Genomic DNA, 24,573 nt, shown 5'->3' with positions numbered 1-24,573 from the left:
CGAACTCAATAGCAGGTGAACTGTTTTTAAGCATGGCACCCAGATCGGGTCAGATGTAGATTTGGTCCAACGCAAGATATATATAAAAAATAATCAATCCGAATATAACCTATTTATTAAAAATATTGGAAATCTATATCCGAAGCAACCACTTTATTACCCAGATACTTATATCCTGATCTGCAATGAATTAACTATTTCCATTGATCTGTTCATCTTTATACATGCATCACAATATATTTTCAAATATCACCGTCTACTTTTGATCTAAGATGATCTCAATTTTATTTGGACAGATAATGACCTATAGGATAGATATTTTGATTTGGCTACTCATTTTGGTCAAGCTTTTAATTTTGATAATTTATTATATTTGGATTTTAAACCCGAGAACAAGGATCAACCTACATTAGATCCAAACCTAACCTGTTAACGAGTTGGATCTCTAGCATTTGGGTTTTGTGACTTTGTTGCTATGCAACACGCAATTTAGGAATTTGTTTGATCTATGGAAAGAGAAAGAAAATATGGCTGATAGAGATAGATAAAAAAAATAATTCATAAAAAATTTATATAAAATATAAAAATATTTAATTCTCATCATTTAAAATTAGAGTAATTTTTTTTTAAAAAAATATCTTTTAGTTTTTGAATAGATGGAATAAGATAACTTTTTTTATCGAAAGCATCATCGATAGTTTATAAATTTCGTATAAAAATAAATATCTTATTAAAAATAAAAGAAACATCTTTTTTTTCTATGACTAATCTAATACATAAAAATTATTTTTTTTATTAAAATTAAAATTAAATTAGACATAGATAGAATGTCAGTATATTCATATAAATATTTATTTTATTTGATAATTATAAATATAAATATAGATATTAATCAAATATATATATTTATATTTATTTTAAAGAGATGCAGATATAAATCAGATATTGAAAGAATAAATATAAATATAGATATAAATTAAATAATTAAATTTTATAATTATAAAATTAAAAATATTATTAAATAAATAATAAATTAAATTAATAATATATTAATATGATTATATATATTTTTTAAAAATTTATATAAAAAATTAAATATAATTATAAATAAAAATAAATATTTATATATGAATCAAATAATTATTTATTTATAATCTATAAATATTAATGTAGATATAAATATAAATACGGATGTTAATTGAATGTTGAAATTTCTGCCGGATAGGTTTAATTGCGGAAACAGATGGATGCTATCCGATCCATTTTCGTTCCTATCTTCTGGGTATCACAGGTTCAAATATCAGCCTTTCGGGAAAGAATATTTTGGTTGGAAAAATTCTTGAGCGCGGCCTTTCAGAACCTTCTAGAGAGAACTGCACGAGATCTCTTTGGACGGCGCAGATCTCGCGGTCCTGTAATAGAAAGAAGAAAAAAACAATTTTTAATGTGAAAGACGGTGATCCAAGAGCGCTTGTTTATCTTTGTCTCTTCTTCTGCTCCCATTTTTCTAATACTGTCGAGATAAAATTGGCGGAGAAGGGGAGAAAAAGAGGCGGAGATTTCCGAGCGAGAAATCTCGTTTTAATCTCATTCTTCGGAGGAATTCCTCAGAGCCGGAGTTTCGGAATATCTTTTTGGTGAGTGTGGGGCCGTAAAATTGTCAGCTTTTTATAGCTTTTTCTTCGGATTTTATTCTTATGAACTGGTTGATGCTAGTTAGTGGTTAGCAAAAACAAAAGTGGTTGATGCTGGATCCTTGGAATCTTCTTGCATTTGATTGGATTCATAGTTCTTCCACGTTTCTTTTTCCTTTTTTTTTGGGGTTTTGCTGGACAAGATCTGTCTCTGGAATGCAATTTTTTTTTTTTTTTTTTCATTTTGATTTGGAATATGGTTTAACAAATGTTGTGAAGATTTTGGTTTGCTACTTTTGGTGATATGATGTGGAAGTTTCCATCTTTGAGCCTCTTATGGAGATCACAACTTCTTGCTTGAAGTTTGATTTTTAATCTTATTTTGGAAATTTTTGAAGCATCCATGATATTTGATGCTCGGTAGCAGATCTTGGGAAAACCTTTTAGGGTCGTGGTATGGTGGTGGTTATGTCAATCACTTTAAGTAATGAAGTGGAAAGTGTTTTAGAGAAAAAAAAAATCTTATTATATTATATTAAAAGATGGGTAGCAATCCTAGTAACTGTTTGAAAGATGGGTGTTCCACATTATAATGAAGAAGAAATAAAAATTGAAAGAGTTAAACTGTTCCTTTTCTTAATCTATTATCCTGCTCTTTGTGGTGATCTGAAAAATTCTTTCTATCTAAGCTTGTAGTAGATGATTTGAATCTTGAAGTTGTTATTGTATTGGAAATTTGTAATCCCAATCTATTCTTGATTAACTGTGAATTCAGATAAAAATTGATTAGTAAGATATAGGGACTGATCATCAGTTGGCCTTTGGATATCCTTGGTTACTTTCTCACTGAGAATTTCAGGGCCCATTTGGTATTGCTTCTTTTTTTTTTTTTTTTTTTTTGTTTCCAGCTTCCAAAACCCAGGAAGAAAAATGAACAAGACAAAAAATATGAACAAAGAAACCCTTTTGGTTTTTCAAATTGTTTGTGAAACCTCTAGATCTAGAGCTTCTGGAAGCAGAGGTTTATTACTTTCAAAAAGGAATATGAATAAAAGCAAGGAGGAGCAGAACTTTTGTGCAAAATGCTATCTTCATGTACATACCCATCTGGTATTTCGCTAATTTTGGAGAGAAAGAAAAACACAGAAACAACAATAATGGCAAACTGGCCCTTAGTATTTGATTTTCATACTAAGCTCACAAGAGCTATTGTTATTCTAAATTTCAGTGTTTAAACATTGCAGTTAACCTGAAGAATGGGTGAAGTGGGTATTGCTATTGCAAAGGATGTCACTGAAGTATGTTTTGTACTTTATCTTTACTTGTTCCTCTCCTTGGTCTGAAATCACTTAATCCTCACTTGTTTTATGATTATTTTGCTGTTTACATTCCCAGTTGATTGGTAAAACCCCATTAGTTTATCTGAACAATGTTGTGAGTGGTTGTGGAGCTCGCATTGCTGCTAAGCTCGAGATGATGGAGCCATGCTCCAGCGTTAAGGATAGGTACTGTTTTTTCGGTCATTTCTTTTAATGTTAACATAAAAAAATAAGTTGGTCTTCTCTGATGATTTAAACCATCTGGTGTTTTTCTTCCAATAGGATTGGATATAGCATGATCGCTGATGCAGAGGAGAAAGGCCTCATCACCCCTGGAAAGGTCAGTAAATTCATACATATATGATTTTAACCAAAAAAAATGGTGCTTTATATGAAATGGCCATTTTCCTTAGCAGTTTTATTGCCATGTTCTGGAAATTGAAAAACACATCAGGTTGGCATGATTTGAGAATGTGTAAGATAATTATTTTGATTCATCGGGCATAAAGAAGCTCATTTTTACTTGTTTGTGATCAGAGCAGTCATAGTTCATTCAAGACTATTATCTGAATATAATTTAAATTTTTAACCTCTGGGATAAATTTCTTAGCTAAATTCTCTACTAGTTGATAAAGTCAGCATCATAGCCTAGTTTTCTGTGATCAAGATATTCTCAGAAAAAATGATAGTTCCATTCTCAGAATCATGGTGCTCTGCAGCAAGCATTATGGGGTCTTTGACTGACACTTTTGCTTTTATTGTGCATGGTGATGTTTGTTAAAGAGTGTCCTGATTGAGCCTACCAGTGGCAACACTGGCATAGGGCTGGCTTTCATGGCTGCTGCAAAGGGTTACAAGCTCGTCCTTACCATGCCCGCCTCCATGAGCCTTGAGAGAAGAATCATTCTTAAAGCTTTTGGTGCTGAATTGGTCCTCACTGATCCAATTTTGGGCATGAAAGGTGCTGTTCAGAAGGCTGAGGAGCTGGCTGCAAAGACACTGAATTCATATATACTTCAACAGTTTGAAAATCCTTCTAACCCAAAGGTACTTTTGAAAGATTGCTCCTTAGAAAGTTGTATGGTCATCTGAAAGTTGGCATCTGGAAGAATGTATATGACACCTGTTTTCTGCTTTTAGATTCATTATGAGACAACTGGGCCGGAGATTTGGAAGGGGACTGCTGGCAAAGTGGATATCCTTGTCTCTGGTATCGGAACAGGTGGTACAATTACTGGAACTGGGAAGTACCTCAAAGAGAAAAACCCTGAGATCAAGGTAGCTTTGTTACTGTTAGGACTAGTTTATGTCATCAATTAGTTCTTGCATGTAGCTTTCAATTAAGTCAACATGGTTAGCAGATTTATATGCCAAACTCAATGTTGTGTGATGTTTGTTTTCTTTTTTGAAGCTATGTGGCGTGGAACCAACTGAAAGTGCAGTTTTGTCTGGAGGAAAGCCTGGTTAGTGATAGCCTTTTGACCCTTCTCATTTTTTTTTCTTCTTCTACCTGAAGGTATGAAATAGGTACATGTTTGGTTCATGCTGAAGTTATGCACATTATCTTAGTTCTTACTCGACTAGTATCATCTCATCTATAAAGCAAATGTTCTATGGGTGCCTAATAGATTTATCATTCTGGGTGTATAGCATCTTGGAAGTCTATCAATAGACGTTTGCTGTAGTCTCTATTTCTTTCTCACTATCCTTTTTGTTGTCCTTCTATGAGTGCTTATTTTCTTTCATGACACCTCTACCTGCTGCTTTTTGGAAACTCTGTTTGCTAGTGATGTTTGAAAGATGGAACTGTATCTGCTGTCTTTGATCGCTTATAATTACTCTTGCATATAACTGAGTGCCACATTTTTATTTGAAGTTTTATACCCCTCCAATCAATACATGCATTTTATGATTTTGATTAAAATCAACACATATTTAAGACAATCCAGCATCATGCTAGAAAAACTTAGGGAATGGGCTTGTTTAATTTATCAATGCATATTTAAGAAGATCCAAATCTAATTTATCCTTGAATATCTTATTCACCAAATAGTAAACTGCAGTGACTGGATGGGATACAGCTTGTTGGTTATGGTTATGGTTCTCCTATTCATAATATCAGAAATCAGAATGCTTGTTCTCAGGATGGCTTGGATCCTTTGAAGTGATGCAATTCCTCCAGCATGAGAGGGCTGTGCTTTTGTCAATACCTCCAATGTTTTGATTCTAAATCTGCTGTGCTTTATGCAGCAAGATGCATAAAAATCTAACTAGTCGCCTGAATGCTTTGGACCAATGTCGTTACGGTATCTTGCAAATTACTGTGTTATTATCATTAAAAAGGAACTCATAATCTACATTATGTTGCTGACATTAGTCTTTGTCCATGGTACATCATTTGCCTAATGTTTGGCAGCCATAGATTATCAAGTCCAGGTGCTATTGATCTTTGTTATGCTTCTTATGCTGTTGTATTTATTTGGCTGAGCTCAATTATAATAATACCTTTGCTGTTATCTTTATTTTTTTTGTGTATTCAGCAGGTTTGTCATCTTCTATTTCAAACATAAAACCACTTGGGACTTTTTGTCCTTCATTTAGAGGGCATGATGATCTCTAATGGTCACCTGCCTCAAAGAAGGGCTGTTTCTTATTTAGATTTTTAAATTATGTGACTAAATGTATGTTTTTGTCAAATTTCTCAGGCCCACATAAGATCCAAGGTATCGGAGCTGGTTTTATTCCTGGAGTTTTGGACATTGATCTCATAGATGAAGTTATACAAGTAAGTTTCAAAAAATCCTGTGCGTGTATGTTAAAGCCGAATGTATGGAATAATACTACTACATTGTTACATCAACATTGGAGCTGTTGCCTTCATATATTTCATTTTGTCATTTTTTTGAAAAGAGTTTATTTCTTCAATTTTTAATCAAAATAATCTAAAAAAAAATATAAAGATAATAAACAAAAGAAAATAATGCTTAAGTTATAGCTTAATTCTGTTTCGTTAATGAAGAAAATGATTTTACAACTAACTAGTTTTCAAGATAAGTAAAAAAGACAAAATGAGGGCATCATTGACCAATTCTACCTTCTGAGGTACATATGAAAGGGTTGTGGTTTTGATGGTAGTAGAAATTTTTTTATGACTTAGACATAAATCCCCTTTTATGATAGATGCACTTCTCTTCTCTTTAATGATATATTAACCAAAATATATATTGAAAGTCGCTAAACAATTTTTTTCTTTTACAATCACCTTGTCTACACTATTTTTTTTTCTTTTTCTTTTTTTTTTTTTTTGGGGGGGGGGGGGGACGGGTGTGGTTGGTTAGATGGAAAATTAAGAATTGTGTCATGTGTGCTAGGTTTATAAGAAATTTATATTTCAATATATGTAAATATTATGAGCTAGATGCAAGTTAATTAACTTGTCAATACAAGTGATTTCTCAATGTGTTTGAGGTTACTGAATTGCGGATACTGTATGATCAGTGGCATTATTACTTGCATCATTGAGCTTGCCTATATTATTTATTCAAAACTAGGTCAGAGAAGATTTAGAGTTACTCCTAGAATTCCGGCCATATTTTTTTCCTATGCAATATATTTACAAATGGATGCATACCTCTCCCCAATTAATGTTCAGGTCCCTCATTAGGGGACTTATGTGAAAGTAATCCCTTTCTCCAAACCTAGCTCTTCCTTATGTTTTCTTATAGTGGACATAATGATTTCTGCCAGCCACCATCCCCATTACTATTATTAACATTTTCTTCTTTCAAATTGTGAAAATTTAGACAAAAACTGTTATATTTTCAGCTCATTCTGGCCCCTTCCAACCCTTCTGTTGTCCATCTACATTTTGTACACAACCAGAATATGCAGCAAAGCCTCCAGCTGGAAAAATGGAAAAGGTGGTCCAAACAAGGCCATAAAGGTTCTTCTTGGTTGTCACAATGTCCACACAGAGCACTAAATTTGGGTGGCTAATATGAGACAAGGGGTCATATATGAAGCAAAAAATAGCTGTTTTTTGCGAATGCCCAACAGTGGTTCTAAGGGGTAGAAAATAGTGAGCACTATTCAGTATCCTATAGAAAACATGTAGAAATAGATTGATCATTGGAAAGGAAGAGACTCTTTTGTCATTGGATTCCCAAATAGGGACTTGACAGGTCAAATCCCTTCAAATAATAAACTTTTAATTCTCTGTCTAGAATAATTGGGCATATGGCAAAACATGTCAGCTGTCAGACGAGTTTCAGATAGGATGTGGACGAGCTGAGTGAGAAAAGTACTAAGCTACTTAGTTTCAGCTAGGGTAAGCCCAGGGTTGTTTTAGCTCAGATGAGTTGAATTCAAGCACATGTGCTCAAGATATGCTCAGTAGAAACCAAATAGGCTCAGTCTCAGCTTATGTTCTGGTTGTTTTGCTATACAAGCCAAGCTTGAGTTTCAGCTTGAATCAAGCTCGGTTCTGCAAGCTGAATTCTTGCAAATTGAGTCTTCCAGGATAAAGAGAGATCAGGGTTAGGAGACCTTGTGGGTGTGGAGTGGAGGTTGAGTCTTCCACTGCAAGTTTCAAGCTCACCTATCTGTTATCATTGTCACCATCTAGGAGTTCCTAGGCAATGCTAAAATATGGAACTCAGTTTTGCTAGATCTGGAACTTGCAAACTCCCATGACAAAGGGGACAAGGCAGGGAGCCCTTTATTTGGCATTTAATGGATGACAGTGGCCAACAGAATGAGAAGAAAACAAGATGCAGTGGTGAGAGCAAGAGGCTGGGGATAAGGGATTTCTTAATTCAACTTCAGCATGCCATGGTGATGGATAGGGCTCGAAGAAAGGAGATTAGATTGAACCTGCAAAATCAAAGTTCAGGCCAGGGATGAGGGCCGGGATTAGGGATTCATTTAGTTGGAGTTGGGGATTTAGTTTTTTTTAATATATTAATTATGCAAAATAGATGATATATAATATCCAAAACCATTACTTGCAAGACTAACTAAACATGCACCACACTTCCTGAGCATGGCTTGTTCAATAAATGAGCCAGATTAGTGTGTGGGCATGCCTGGTTTCCTATAACAATAAACCTAAATGAGCTCTTTAGCAAGAAAAGCCTGAGCTGTTGATAAACAGATAAATCCATTTGCACCCTTAAATACAGAAACCGCTAACCATGGGAACCTTTTTTTTTTTTTTTCTTTTTTGTGTGTGTTGGGCGGGAGGGGGGGGGGGGGAGGGGGCGGGGGGGAGAGAGACTGTGTGGCACATCAGGCAGTGGATCACTTAAACAAGTAAACTACCAATTCAATATAGTGCAATGAACCAAGAGGGTCATCTGGATAGCATGCTTCCCTAGTTATTTAAAATCTTGGTCAATATATGCATCTTTCTACAACAGGGAACCCTATTGTTGATGACGACTATTAAAATGTCTTCTCTTTCACTAAGCGAGGACATGGTGACTTGTTACTTGACATTGGAAATATCTTAAACATGATTTTGCATTTGAATTTTTACATAAAGCTGTCATCATTTTTTAGGGTTTTCTCTTTTCTGCCCCTCCAACTAACTGTCGGAAAGATGAATGCATCCAGTTATCAATGAATTTTATGCATGTGCTTGAACCCAACTTCATGCTTTATGTTATAAGATCCATTAATTTGCTCTTATGAAGATGAAACTCTGTGTGTGCCAAATGGAATCATAATAGGTTACATAAAGAAGCATGAGAGAGATCATGTATCAAGACATATGACGTGTTTAGATAGGAAATGGCTAAGGTTTTAGATTCAAATCTTGACCATAATGCTTGAGGACACATGGCCATAGGTGAGAGATCATGACCACGGAGAATCAGCATTTTAACAGATGAACAAACATTAATGTGATAAATGCAACAGATGACAAGTCTATTGCATTAAATATCATATATTAAGACATGTGACAGTGTTTAGATAGGAAATGGCTAAGGTTTTGATTCAAATCTTGACCACGATGCTTGAGGACAGGTGGCCATAGGTGAGAGATCATGACCAAGGAGAAACAGCATTTTAACATATAAACAAACATTAATGTGATATACGCAACAGATGACAAGTCTTGTGCATTGAAGTCATTACAAATGTTGTTCAACTTATGAAGGAAGCCTCAAGTGTTGGGGCAAATCACTTTAAAACTCTCAAAGGCAGTAAAATTACTAATGTACTGCTGCCAATCGACAAGGCTGGCTACAAGATGAATTCTTCAATGAAGTTGACTGAAGATTAACTGGCAAAATCACAGGGATCTCAGATAGATTAAGACGTCAGATATAAAGCAACAATGCAAACATTTTAGGATGATGCACTATATTTGCTGGCAATCTGTGCAGGTCACAGATGAGCTCTAGATGGTTGCCACTAGTGGTGAAGGAGGTCTCTAGGTTTCTCATCAAAGCATCTTAAGATGAGCAATTGCCTAAAGACAAAGGTTATAAATGTTAAAAGCTAAATATCTTGCACAATCATGGTGGATAAATAGAAAAGATGATGCCTGGCCCCAAATTGCTCAACATGAAAAAGCAGAAAGATCCATGGAAAAGAAATGGTAAGTTAAACTAAGTACAAATTACATGAGAAATCTAGCAAAATTCACATCTCTAATGGGTTGTCACAATGTATAAAGGATACTGAGATCCTCCATTTGAAAGGAGCTTAATGGGTTTGAAACTTTTGACTCAACTGCTTTGGACACTTGAGAGGAAAGGGCACTAATTAAATCATAGAGAAGAAAGACATGAACGATGTAGAGTGTGAAACAAAAATGATGTGTACCATATGTTTTTATGCTTGAAATTCTTTACAGAAATTGTGAAAAGGACATGGATGAGAAATCAAAGGCCCTTTCACAGATCTGACAGATCTAAGCCCTGTAAAGGGTCTAAGAGCTACATCGGTTGGAATTATGTCAGCATTTTGGCTTCACTCGAAGCCAAATAAATATGGTTGCATAGCTTTTAGTCTGTGAGTAAGATACTGGTATACTGCACTTAGGGTTAAGATACTGGCAAACTGCACCTAGGGATGCATATTTTGAATCCATGTGCAAGATAATGCAAGATCCAAATACATTGATATCGAGAATCGAAGAACATACAGGTATGACGTGCTGGTGATACATATTCTGTAACATAATTCAAGGTTGTGGCTATTCTTGATCGTTTTATTTTATTTCTCACCAAACATACGGGCACATGCATGCACAAATACAAGTTGACTAAGTGGTTTGAAATAAACACGGTTTAATAGGTGTTGAATATTTAAGTAACCAGTAGATCCAAAAGATAAGCTGTTAGGGAAGGGGTCACAATGTATATCAGGTCTTAACACCTCCACCTACATGCAGCCCGGATCATGTGCATGAAGGTATGAATGAGTCAACAACGACTAAAGCTTTAGCATGAGGAAGGGGTCAACTATGTATATCAGGCCTTATAAGTAAAGAACATAACTAGTTGATTTGTTTATGCTTAACAATTCTCTTTGCAAAACCTTACTGTGCCTGCCTTCTGGGCCTGGTTCTTATTACTCTTGAGTTATTCATGCCTGTGATGTTGTAACCAGGTCTCAAGTGATGAGGCTATTGAAATGGCAAAGCTTCTTGCCTTGAAAGAAGGGCTGTTGGTAAGTTGTCACTCATTTAGCATATCCATTCATTGGTATTGATACCATGGATGCCATTATAAAGTTCTTATCTTGTATTGTCACAAAATATATTTCTTTTGATAATGATTATGATTCATGGAACATGTATTACAGGTTGGAATATCATCTGGGGCTGCTGCAGTTGCTGCCATTAGACTTGCACAGAGGCCGGAGAATGAGGGAAAACTAATTGTTGTAAGCTTCGGATTCTTGTTTTGCTGTATAAGTATTTTTCTGTGCACTCTTCTCTTTTCATATTAGAAAATCTCATATTGTTTGAAACAACTAGTTGAATGATCTTGCTTTTTATGGTTTTTATAAATCTCTCTGTTAAAATATAGATCCCTATTGCTAGTCTCTGGTCTGATTGGTACAACTTGGTGAGGATATGTAAAGATCTAAACCACTTTTATGTTGAGTGGATGGTATGTTTTATTTTGTCTGTTTATAATATAGCACTGATGGATTGTAGGTATCTAGGTCTGAAAGCAATGTTTAAATGCTTCCTATAATCTCAACTGTTTAGTTTTTAGGCTTTAAGTTTCTGAAGCATTCTGGAAGAGTGAAAGTTTGGACTCAAATGGGACAAGTAAGTTTATTCATGTCATCATTGGTTGGCATTTTTATGAGGGATCTTTGATAACTTAATATGTGCAACTAAAATTTTTACTATTATCAAGAGAAAAACAAAACAAGGACGGCAGTTGAGGCACTTGAACGGTAGTAGTAGGTTCCAGTTTTTCTCTCTAGTGCTGTACTATGCTGTTCTATATAAGAGATGTATTGGATGTCCGTTCCAGGTAAACTTCAAAAGATATGAAGTCTGGTCGTTGCATCATCTTGAGAAGCAAATAGTTTCATTAACTAGAAGCAGACACCAAGTGTTCATGATACCATGATACATGGCACACATTTATACTTTTCTAGATTGTTGCTTGCTTGATACATATATGAAGTTATCAATACCCTTGTCTTGTTAATAAAAATGCAGCTATTCCTATGTTCATGGCTGTGCCAGGTAGCACATGATGCTGCCTAATTTCTATTTTGCAGATAAATTAGTTATTCTGTGGCTCTAACCTGAATTGCCTCTTCATTTGTTTTGTAATCGCAAAACTGTTCCTGGATTATATATGGTTGTGTGCTGAAAGTCTGCTTCTTTTGCAGGTTGTTTTCCCTAGCTTTGGTGAGCGTTATCTCTCCTCAGTGCTCTACCAATCGATAAAAAAGGAGGCTGAGAGTATGGTTTTTGAGCCTTAAAAGATTGATGTCTTTTGTTGAGTTCCAAATCAGTAACATTTGCGTGAGATACAGAAGGCCCTCATGTACTAAACAATATAAGAATAAAAAGCATGTATGGGTGCACTTTAGATCAAATTGCAGACATTGTAAATGAAGAATTTGGGGTGTTTGCATTTCTGTTTGTTTGACTAATGCAATTGTAGCTGCTATAATGGAGAATATGTGCTTGTGACATTACTTTTGATCTGATATAATTGTTCTAGGGGTACTTAATGTAATTTGGTTATGCCTGACCTTTATGTAGTTTTGTCTATGGTGCTAGATTAATCATCTACAGAAAAAGATACTTCGAAAAAGGTTGAAAGACATGGCAGAAAGGCTCTGCTAAATAACATCTAGGAAATCATATACCAGTTCTCTGAAAGAAGGTTCTCCTCTCTCTTCCCCCTTCTACCTTTATGTTTTTCTTTCATGCATGAATGTGATTTACGTTGCTGATACTGTCATGCATGTGGTGCAAACCATCTTATCGATGCTTGCTTAAGCAAGTACCACCTGCAATGCTTGTAGAAATCCTCTCTCTAAAGTAACTACAGTAAAATCCATAGGTTCAAAATCACAGAATTGAAGAATTTAATCTAGAGTAAAAGTTTTTGAAATAACATTATCTCTTTGATATCTTTCGTTTTTTGAACTTTCTATTATTAACCGTCAAATAAGTCCTCAAAATTCTCAATTTCACAAGAATTACCTGAAAACCTCCAAATGTAACCTTGCTATTTCATAAAGAAAAAGAACTAAAACATGCATTAACTGCCTGCAATCCTCACACTTTGTGTTGGCCGTTCTTAAAAGTTCCTTGCCCCTGCACAAACAAAAAAAACAAAAATAAAAAAAAGCTTTGCCTTACCAAATACATTCTCTTAATTTTTTTAAAATTTGTATGCGCATGATAATCTTAATTTTTTTTTATTAAACACAAATAAACTATAAACTATAGAATGTGATGCACGGGGAAAGTTATTTGCAGCAAAAAAAGTAACCAGACTTAAAAAGTATTTGTCGGGATGTTCCGAGGGTTCCTGCAAAACACGAACATAAAGTTTTGGGGATGGGAAAATTTATTTATTTACTTAAATAATTTTTTTAAGAAAATGGCCATCAGAGTCCCTCCATGGATGCATGGTCAAAATTTGGTGGTCCGATTTGGTACAGGATCGATCTATGTCCATAGAGGCAGTAGCATTAGAAATAGAAGGAAGAAGGAATGACATGATTAAGAGTAATATTTCCCTTTAGGTCACAAACAAAACAAGAGTTTTTTTTGTATCCTAATCCATTAATCTAACTGGAAATCTTGAATTTATAGGATACAGAAGTTTGGACTTCTCTGGATTTATCTTGTTTATAAGGCTTTGCCTTCCTTGTATCTATTAATCTAAGTTCATGTCCTATTCAACCTAAAACTCCTCTGAATCAAATTGATGAATGGGTATAAGGAGGCATCATTTTGAATCTCCAGCTCATCCACAAGATGAAGCATTAAAAAAAAATTAAAAAAAAATTTCAATTTGGACCCATGTTGCCAACAAACTATGTGCCGAAGGCTCAAAAACTATCTAGCAAGTTAGATCCAAGGAACTTCAAAGGAGAAAAACCAATGGAACAATAAGGAGAAATATATATTATTCGAGTGACTCGGGGATCCATGTATGTAAATTTTCACTGATGCAGATGCTCCATAGGAAGTGCTTTGCATGAGGAGAAGGCAAAATTGTAGGTTGTGTATGGTAATAATGTGATTTTTTAGCTACAAAAATCGAAGAGAAGCGCTCTGCATGAGAGGGAAGAAGGTAATAATGCAGGTTGTGCATGGTAATAATGTGGTTTTTCAGCTACACGAAATGAAGGGTAGTGCTTTGCATGAGGAGAGGAAAGAAGGCAAAAATGCCAGTTGTGTATTGTAATAACATGGTTCTTTTTAGCTACAAAACTTGGAGCTCATGGAAAGCATCACCCTTTAGTTTTTTACATGCAAACTGCCAATATATTGTATATACAATTTTTTTTTGCATGAGAAGAGAGAATGCTTAAATGCATGTTGTACTGTTTTTTATTTCTAGCATGATCTGGTTACCCTAATTATATATACAGTGCTCTTCTAACTATATTTTCTGCTTCTTTGGGTCATCCTTTCATGCCACCCATTCTTAAGCTAATCTTTAATAAATTCATTTTTTTCTTTAGATTAAACTGCCCTTTTCTTTTCTTATTTAGTTTTTATCTGCCCTCTTGACTTTCACAACCGTTTATGCCTTTGCAACTCTTGAAATTTCCGTAAGCTTTTTCAAACCCAAACACTTAGTGTCCCTATTATCTTTTATAATATTTTTTATTTTAGAGATAAGGAATAGGAAGGATCCATTGATCCAAATAAAATGACAGCGAAGAGAGATGCCAAATGTTTGTCGGCGAAGCAAATCAATATTTTTGTGAAAAGGCGGATTTTTTTTGGTCAGTTGGGTTTTGAGGTATATTGAAATCTTTAATTTTATATATTAACAACTGCAAAACTTCAAATTGATAACAACAATATTAATTTTTATATATTAACAACTGCAAAACTTCAAATTGATAACAACAATATTAATGTTTGTTTGTTTTCATGTGATGCCATTAACATAGAAGACCAAGAAGTTTATCTTTAGATTGCTGATAGGTTAGATTAGACTAAGAGAATCCAGCATAATCCGTTGATCAATCTTATTTTAGATGAAACTCAAGCCATCAAAAGGGAGATTGATCATTCGATTATGCTAGATTCTATTATTCTAATCCAATCTATGCGAACTACATCCAAAGATAAACTTCATCGTTTTCTTTGTGAACTGGGATATACGAAACAAATGTTAATATTGATACTACAAATACCTTGAAACCCAACCTGTCCTCGTATATTCAGGCCAAAGATGAGGGTAGGGATTGTTTGTATATTCTTATGGGATTGGGCTAAAAATCTCATAGGATTCATGAATTGGATTGTCCATTTAAGTATGGCTCCGTGCGAATCAAACACCATCCAGACCAAATTATGTGGAGAGGGAAAAAAAAATTTTATGGGCCTTCTTTTTGTAGCCCAAAAACTAGGATTTGAGTTTGATTTGGATAGCTTTTTAGAAAATACAAGCTAGATAAATCAACACGCCCTGAGTCCTACATAATTTTTAGCCCAATCCTATAGGAATATCCAATTAAAGATTATTTGGATATAGAGAGTAAAATTCATGGCTTTTAAAAAATATTATTATGCAAAATATAATAAAAATTATATATGATATCAAAAATCCATTATACTGAACACTAACTAAACAAGCACCCCACTTCCTGAGCCGGGCTTGTTTATAAATGAGCCCAGGTTGGTGCGGGCTGGACCTGATGCATAACACAAGCAGAGCAAAAAAGCCCATTAGCAAGCAGAGCCCCAGCAGTTCATAAACAGCTAAATTTATCCTTTGCACCCTTAGATACAGACAAAACGCTAATCATGGGAAGTTGAGTCAACTCAGAGAGAGAGAGAGAGAGAGAGAGAGAGAGAGAGGGAGGGAGGGAGGGAGAGAGAGAGACTACACTGTATGGCACATCAGGTGGTGGAACACCTAAACAAGTCAGTCACTAATTCACTACAGTGCAATGAACCAAGATGGTCATATGGATAGCATGATTCCCTAGTTCTTTAAATTCCTTGTCAATATATGCATCATTCTATGACAGGAAACCATATTGTTGATGATGACTATAAAAATGTCTTATCTTTCACTAAGTGACAGCAATGGTGGCTTGTAAATTACTTGACATAGAAATATCTTAAACATAATTTAATATTTGAGTTTTTACATAAAGCTATCATTATTTTTTAGGGTTTTGTCTGTTTTCTGGTCCTTCTTCAACTGACCGTCTAAAAGAAGAGTGTATATAATTGTCAACAAACTTTGTGCATATGCTTGCACATGAATTACATCTGTGTGCTTGCACCTGAATTCGTGCTTTATAAGGGAGAACATACACAGGGTAAATCAGGAGTCACAATCTCGATGCCATATGCTCTGCCACAAGAGACGTCATCCAATCAATCATCCCATTAGCTTCCTTAAAGATATATCTAATAATACAATAGGTAGATTAAAGCATTAGAATTTGGAAATTATTGTATCATTTCCTGTTTTAAATTGTTTTCCTTTCTCTAAAATTTCTTCAAAGGTGTCAAGTAGTACAACTGTTTGCTTATTGTATCCACATTCATTTTGCTAAATCTTGCTGGAATCATCATCATCATCATTATTTATTGTCAATATAGAGATGTTTAATTGACTGAATGACAGTACCATACCATTTCATTTGTTCTCCCTCTCAATTTTCTTCTATTTTCTCTTCAAATTCTAAGATCCATCGTTACAGTTCAAACAGGATCCAGAATAGATCAGTTGTTATACGGGGTCCTTGAATATTGGTAAGGTGAGTGCATTACTTGTGTAGTTGTGTTTGGCTCTTAAGCTCCATGGAGTCCCTCCTTTGGCTATCTTATCCAATGAGATGGTTGTTATGATGGCCCCTTCCCCAACTTTCATTCCTAATCTTTCAAAGATTTTGATGATGGAGAAAATTTTTTTACAATCAGATCGATCATGAAAAGAATTATGATCGGACCGTTATCGTCTACCATATATATATATATATATTGAGATATTCATAAAAAAAAAGATACGATTATGTGATATTTATTTAAACTGTTCAAATACCCTTAGGATTTATCCATTTCTCTTTTTTTAGTATTACATGCGTGTAGCCACTCATCTTTTGATGGATGCTCGTGAAGTATATCCGATCATAATTTCTTCCATGATCGATCCAATTATAGAAATTTTATCCGATGATGGATGCAAAGATTGTTAAATTTACGACGTCTAGCTAGCTCCTCTGTTGCTCCCTTCTCATTCTTGTTTTTGTTCTTCAAAAACTTCCGTGAGAAATCTCAGTTCTTATTGGTTTGGGGATGATCATGATTAAAAAGTTATGGTGCACTAAAAAACTACTAATTACCAAAAGCATTATGGTGCGTTGCATTGGCCATGGGTTTGGAATGAGAACAGCTAATAAAATAGCCTGTGATTGGGGTCCAGACTCTCTGATTCTTACCTTGGTTTTGTCAGACTGTAGGGTTGTAATGATGCAGGGTCATTCTTTTGTACTCCCACCCTTTCATGCAGGTCCCCATCTGTTAGTGCCAATGATGCCACTTCTTACCCCCAACTGGGGCTAAGCTTCCACTCCAGAGAATTTCGTATTTAAGAGCAATATTATCCATCAGAACCCTGGAATATTAATTAAAAAACCATTAAGGAATGGCAGATATCAAATATATTCTTAGAGGACTCTCATGTGGCGTTTGCTTTGAGAAGCTAATTAAGTATTTACAGCATTCCATTTTTTTTCTTTGATTTTTTTTAATTTATTGATTAATGACATCATGCCGACATAAAAATTTGTTCCTAGTTAATCTTTAATTTCTTCCCTTGTTTTCTCCAGGTCCTTCACCTTGCTTGCTTTTATATTTTAATAGCCCTTCCCAAAGTTCTTCTCCTATTGCTCAAGAATAGTATTGTGACGTGTGCCAGTATTTGATTGACCAATTTTGAGGAACTCTGGTTGTTATTATGTGCCATAATTGCAAAATATGCCCCTTTATCACAAAAGAAATGTATGGTGGATATTTCACACCTTCAACGCAGTCGAAAGAAGATCCTTTCAGGACTTTTACTAGAATTCTGAAGGCAACTCAAATTATTCATAAAAGCGATTCATTAACGAATGTTAGATGGTTATCTATATCTGTATCTTTTGAGATTGGTTCTCATCCAATTGAATATAATCGTTGGAAAATAAGAATAGCTTCATAATTTTTTGAAGTTATATATGTCCATACGGAGACAAACAATACTTCAGATTGGATGGCGGTGTATTTGGCTGAGCACATCTGATCCACTTTATACACGACTTTATGAGATATTACTATTGAACTTTTTAATATTTTGATCGTTAATTATTATGAACGTTTTTATTCTAGATTGGTTTAACAAACTTGATTTTCCAATAAAAAATCAACGCATTTTTTTTTTTTTTGACTCTTGAAATTTATTGTAACTTAAACATTAACTAACAATTGAGCATTAATTATAATGCATCACAATTTACAACAACACATGCGAAGCTTCTGAGGACCAATTAAACCATAGTTTTTCAATAAAACTCTGGGTCATCACATTTATCCGAAACAAACTCCTGAAAACTAAAAGATTTGCGAAGCCAGTTCTACTGTTTTGAGAGGCTCTGTTCATGTTTTACAGAAAATTAAGGGACTAAGGTAACAGCTTCCATTCTTTGGCTTTAAGGGAAGTGAAAGATAGGCTTATTGGTTGTAAGTTTTATTATTATGCTCAACATTTTACACTTGTGGTCGCATTCAAAAGTATTCAAATTTGTTAGTCTTAGGCTTTCAACATTGGTGTAAACTTTCACTATCAATAGACCAGCAGCAAGTCAAAATACGCCACCTGCACCGTCCAAAGCTATTTACTTCTTTCAGGTCATTCATGGGTGCCCACATGAACTCAAAAGCAAAGCACACTTGTTCAAACTGCCCCTTGACCCTGTACAGAAGGCCAAGTTGGGCCTTTTTGTAAGAAATTGTTTGTTTAGTGGGAGTTACTCCTGTTGAAATAGATCAAAAAGAGTCACTCTATCAGGACATGGTTCAACAGCTCTCCACAAGCAACAGTAATGCCAACTGAGAAGATTGGAAAGGTATTCTTTTTGTGAACGTGGCTGGAAGGAATTGTTCTTGTTCTGATCTACCCTTTTTGATCTCCCTCCAAAACAGAGAAATAGAGATAAGAGGAAACATAAAGTACATGTCTATTTGTCCACGGAGTTGATGGATAGGAATATGTCCTGATACAGGGTCTTAAAATAGTTGACAGTTGGGCAGGAAAATAAAATAAGACAAATAAAAAAAAAATATATTTATTGATATTTACATACAAATGCATGTAAAATGTTAAACATGCAAAACATATAAAAAGAGATGAGATGGAACATGTTATACAAAAAATGAGCGATTAATGGCCACACAGATAGCCAATCATAGCCACTTTTTTCTATATACCCCATTCATTAAGTACTTATCTTGATGTACACCTATCGAAAGAAGTGAATATTATTGGCCGTCCATATGGCCGCACGATGGATGCAGTAGAGGAAATAATTTTTTTACAAAAGACAGACGAAGAAAGGAAGCATTAAGCACTATCTAAGATGATTTCTAGTGGCAATCTTTTATTTAGAAATTATGAACAGATAATTTGTAAAATTGATGAGTCATTGAACAATTGATCTCTAAAATAGTAATTTTATAGATTTTTTTTTTAATGTGTGCGTGCACCAATGAACATAAACAAATAATGCAAGATGTTACTAATGATCTAAAAAAGAGAAAAAGAGCAACAAAAAAAAAAAAGAAAACATTGAGTGCATTAAATTAGTGGTCAGGATGGCAAATTAATGACAATCCAGGGATGGTTCCCTGGGCTCCATGCAATCCTGGAATGGGAGGGTCTAAAGCCAGAGAACAAGTAAAAAGGGAAAACCTTTTGAACAGATCTTTCTTAAAGAATAAGAAAAATCATATTCAATTATAATAGTTAGCAAGGAAGGCCCTTTGGACAACCACAATACTTAGCAATAATTAAGACTCTCAAAGATAAAGTGAACCGACTCACATGCCATGTGCAGGGATGGCCCACCAATATGTAACTTGGGTTCCAAACTGAGGGCACTCCACGGTGTTCGTAGAATATGATAAGAGAATGGCCTGGTAGTTTATGCTGCGAGAAAAGCATGCAGCTTTGGGGCGGGGTCCACGTATTTGTATGATGAATATGTTTGATGGTTTGTTTACATCATTTTTGGGCCATGCAAACGCCGGTTTCTTCTGGGGGCACGTGGGAACGGTCGGATCCAACCGCCGAGTTCTCAAGGGTGGACGGCCGAAAGGCGTCGCTCTTCTTCCACCGCCCCAAAAAAGATTCAAAGGCGAAAAATAGGGTGGGGCCCAGGACTCGAGCGGTATTGCCGCCCCTCTGCTTTGGTGTGGGGTCCACATTCACCAGAATATTTGGAACGTATTCTTTCCAGCTCAGATTGGGTTGGTAATGGCTTTGGCTCGAGCTTCATTTTTTTTCTGGCTCGAGCTTCTTCTTCAGCTCTTGGTTGGACTCCAATATTTGTTATTTCTCCTAGTCCCACCTACATTGACCTTGGACGAAGATAATATAATAATTGCCATCGGTTCTATAGGGTTCGATTTTCCTCTTTGACCCTTAACCCAAAAAAAAAAAAATCTTGAACTTGAAAGTAAAGGGATCTCGGAGCTCGACTCCACATGGTGGCACTCATATTTATATTTTTTGTTAGAAAGAATTATAGAGACACGACTCTAATTTTAAACTGGTTCCATCTAGATTCTAAAAATTTGAAAGCTTAAATTAGCCATCGAAATTTCATTTTCATGGCAATGTGGCCCAATTATTTATTTGTATCTTGGCACTATTGATGGAGTGAGAAAAAGAACAAAATATCTTTGATTTTGAGAGGTTAGCTTGCAACTTTTTAAGCGATTTCAAAGCACTCTGTCATTTATGATTTATCCATCTACACAGATATCAAAAGTATTCGATCTTCTATCATCGATCCACCTGTATAGATTTCAAAGTACTTCATCCTCTATCATCAATCCATCTAAATCTCAAAGACTCCATCTTTTGTTATTTAACCACCGTCATAGATCTCAAAGCACTATATTTGTTATCCATTCATCTGCACAAGTCTCAAAGCACTCCATCCTTTATAATTCACTCGCTTGCGTAAATCTCAAAATGCTCTATCTTTCATCATTCATCTAATTAAATAGATCTTAAAGCACTCTATTCCTCTATCATCCATCCACCTGCATAGATCTCAAAAGTACTCCATCTTCTATTACTCATCCACTCGTGTAGATCTCAAAGCGCTCCATTTATCATCGATCAAGTCATATAGATCTTAAAGCACTCTATCCTTTATCATCCATTTGCCTACATAAATTTTAAAATACTCTATCTTGTACCATCCATCTACTTGCATAGAGCTCACAACATTCCATCATCTATTATCCATCTATCTACACAGATTTCAAAGCATTCCATCCTTTATCATTTACCTACCTATATAGATCCCAAAGTGCTCCATCCTCTATCATTCATCCATCTATACACATCTCAAAGCACTCTATTCTCTGTCATCCGTCTACTTACACAGATCATAAAATATTAATAGATTTGAAAATAATCCATCCTTTGTTATCCATCTATTTGCATAGATCTCAAAGCATCTATAAATCTAAAAGCTCTCCATCTTTTATCATTCATCCATTTAAACAATCATCGCCATTTACATTATAATTATAATACCTGGCCCAATCGGTCCTAATTAGCTACCAAAGAAAAGGCTCAAATAAAAAAGATCCCACACAATTTTTAAAGCATCGATAAAAATAAAAAAATAAATAGAGATGAAGAAGACTCTGACCAGGAGTCTTCAATTTTTTGATGGAAATTGAAGCTGGGGGGAGCTGGACTCATCCTCTCCATTTCTATTTAAAAGGACCAAGTCTCTTATGAAACCCATCAGTGTTGGTCACCATCCATCATTGGAGAAGCCTTTTTTTCTTCTTGAGTTCACCATGTCCTTTCACCATGCTCATCGAAAATTGGGGTTGGAGAGCTCGCCAGAGCTTAAGGTAAGCTCGAGCATTCCTTCCTCTCTCGCTTCCCCTTCTTTCTATAGCTTTAGGCAATACCTCCGATCGCTAATTTTGTCAAAAAATTAAGAAAAGAAAATCTCCTATTTTGCTGATTTCTCTCTTTCTCTTTTCTGGCCATGTTCGTCATTGGTGCTCATCACCAAAGCCCCGATCCCTTCTCCACTTTATCATCTGGTCTATGCTAGAGCCTCAGTTATAGGTAAGCAGGCTGGTACCTGAGGACAACTGAGAAAAAGGGCTTTAGTTCGACCCTGTTTTGGCTTGATTTTTGCATTTTCTTCTGGTCACCGTCGCCAGCCATGTTTCACCACCTATCGCTGAACATCTGACTATGCTACCACACCCCATTGGATCTCAGCTACAGTTACTTGTTTGCTCCCTGTTTAGCCAAAGAAGAAGAAGAAAAAGAAAAAGAAAAGAGAAAGAGAAGAGTTGCCTCTCTCTTTCTCTCTAGTTTGTCTCTTTTCTAAATTTTTTGAATCTTAGAAAGATATTTTAATTATCTTGATAGATCTTGACGAAGAGATCTTGATCAATAACTATCAGACAGTCTACTAACCCCCACTTTGATCAGGCTGAGCATCATTAAATTTCATCATTGATTGATTCTAGCATCCTAGCATGACCTTTGAATTGTAGTTGATCAATTGGATGCCCTAGGTTGATCGGCTTGGATGCCGATCATTCTCGCTTAGCTAGTCCTATGAAGATTTCAAAATTTAAGATTTTTATTTCAAAAATAATTATAATTAAATTTGATAAAAATATGATTTTGAATATTAGATTTTTAAAGAGAATTTTGAGAAGCTCGTTATTCATGCAAGATTATGATGGCTCTACGTCGGATAAAAAGGACTACTCGGGATACTGCTCGAGAGATATCAAACAACAGGATGGCGGTACTCTTTAGTGGGTTGGTAGTACTTCTCAGCAGGAAGGAGCCAAGAATACTTAGATGGAGTAGCAAGAACCAACCATGATCCAAATAATAAAGATATTAGTTAGTTTGGTTCAATTCTAACAGCAGTTGCAGCAATAGTTACTACAATAATGGCTAGTGCAACAACAAATACCACCACCACAAGGATGTGGAGAGCAATAGGATCAACAAAGTAATATTGTAAAATTTAAGAAGTTATCTTATCGGCTTTCAAGGAGACTATTGGACTTTTGGAAGTCGGCAATTGGATTATGGAGATCAAGAAGATGTTTGCCATCCAGGAGTATCGCGATAATGAAAAAATTCATTATGTAACTTATTTGTTATGAGGTGAAGCGTTTAATTGGTGATAGAGATGGGAATGAAAATATGAACAAGATGGGGAGCAACTCATTTGGGAGAGATTTTGAGGGATATTTTATGATCAATATTTTTCTTGGAGTGTAAGGACTTAGAAAGAATGAGAATTTATTAATCTAAAATAAAAAAATATGACAGTTGTGAAATATAAAGCTAAATTTATGGAGTTTGTCAAGTTTGTTCTGAGGTTGGTTGAGAATGAGCATGACCGAATGCATAAATTTGAGATGGACTTGAAGACAAAAATTAGAAAGCAAATAGTGTCATATGAATTCACTATTTATGCAGATGTAGTGAATAAAGCAGTGATAATTGAAAAGAAAGTAAATAAAGAACATATAGAAAGAAAAAAAATAAAAAAAAAGATATAGGTCGAACGAATTTTAAGGGTAGAATAGTAAACATACTAGGGGTTCGAATAAGAGATCAGTAAGTGACAAATTTGGAGCAACTGACAGCATTCTAGGTATAATAAAGCTTATGCTGATAATGAATACTATTGGATCATTGGTGTTTATTTTAAATATCGTAAGATAGATCATAAAATAGCCAAGTGCCTCCAGAGAACTAAGAGTCAACCTACCCCAATAGCTGAATAAAATAAAGATGAAAATATAAAAATCCAGACCTAGAAAAGGATTTATACTCTTATGCAACAAGATGTGCAGACTCCCCATGCAGTGGTAACAGAGTTTGAAAGTGATCTTCAAAATTAATTAGATTGATCAATTGATGTCACTCGTAAGATAAGTAATGATTCATCTTTTCTAGATTTTTTATTTATATAATATTATTTTAAATATCAAATAAATTTTTAATAGATTTATGTGATTTATGAATCTTATGAAAATATATTTTGAATAAAAATTAATATAAAATTTTAAAGTTATATTTCTTGTACTATTGTTGTAATTGTTTATTGATATGAAATCATATATACATATTTTGATTTGATTATAAAATATGTGTTATTCTGTGAAAATTTTTTTAATACAAATCAGATTTGAACTTTTAGCCTCACTATATTCTGAACTCTGCTAATTGAAGATTATGTATTGACACTTTGATTATTACTGAGCTCATAATTCTGTTTCTGGTCCGACTATAGTGTATAAATATGGCATGCTTTCCTCACCAAGGATATAAAAGTGGTATTTTAGCTCCGCCAATAGTATAAGTATGGTATTCTGACCTAGTTATATAATATAAGTGTGGTGCTCCGATGCCACCATATAGTATAAATGTGGTAATAGTTAAAAATTGATAAGTTGAATGGAATTTGTTTAAATCAGATTATTGAATATGATTGGTTTCGAATCAGATATATGATTATGCATATAAATATTTGAAAAATATTAACGTTATTGAATTCATATTTTGAAAATGAATTTGATCATATTTGTTTATTGATTAATGATAAACGTATTTTGATGATTGCATCCTATATTATCACATAAATTATCT

At 34.7% G+C, this 24,573-nt stretch overlaps 1 protein-coding gene across 2 annotated transcripts; it reads left to right on the top strand.

The window, feature by feature from the left end:
* The first annotated feature begins 1,361 nt into the window (after window positions 1-1,361).
* LOC105042287 (cysteine synthase) lies at window positions 1,362-12,130 on the top strand. 2 transcript variants are annotated; one of them, XM_010919421.4, is made up of 11 exons: window positions 1,362-1,637; window positions 2,879-2,932; window positions 3,030-3,139; window positions 3,236-3,293; window positions 3,737-4,000; window positions 4,094-4,231; window positions 4,365-4,416; window positions 5,659-5,738; window positions 10,574-10,633; window positions 10,769-10,849; window positions 11,822-12,130. In XM_010919421.4, exons 2-11 carry the CDS (start codon window positions 2,891-2,893, stop codon window positions 11,912-11,914), a joined length of 978 nt encoding a protein of 325 aa, XP_010917723.1. In that variant the 5' UTR covers window positions 1,362-1,637; window positions 2,879-2,890; the 3' UTR covers window positions 11,915-12,130. The 2 variants fall into 2 exon arrangements, with proteins under 2 accessions (XP_010917723.1, XP_073109699.1); XM_073253598.1 differs by having other exon boundaries at window positions 1,373-1,637; window positions 2,863-2,932.
* Window positions 12,131-24,573: the final 12,443 nt, after the last annotated feature.

This window comes from Elaeis guineensis, chromosome 3, assembly GCF_000442705.2.
Source record: "Elaeis guineensis isolate ETL-2024a chromosome 3, EG11, whole genome shotgun sequence".
Taxonomy (NCBI): Eukaryota; Viridiplantae; Streptophyta; class Magnoliopsida; order Arecales; family Arecaceae; genus Elaeis; species Elaeis guineensis.
This window is presented reverse-complemented; position numbering and strand designations above follow the sequence as displayed.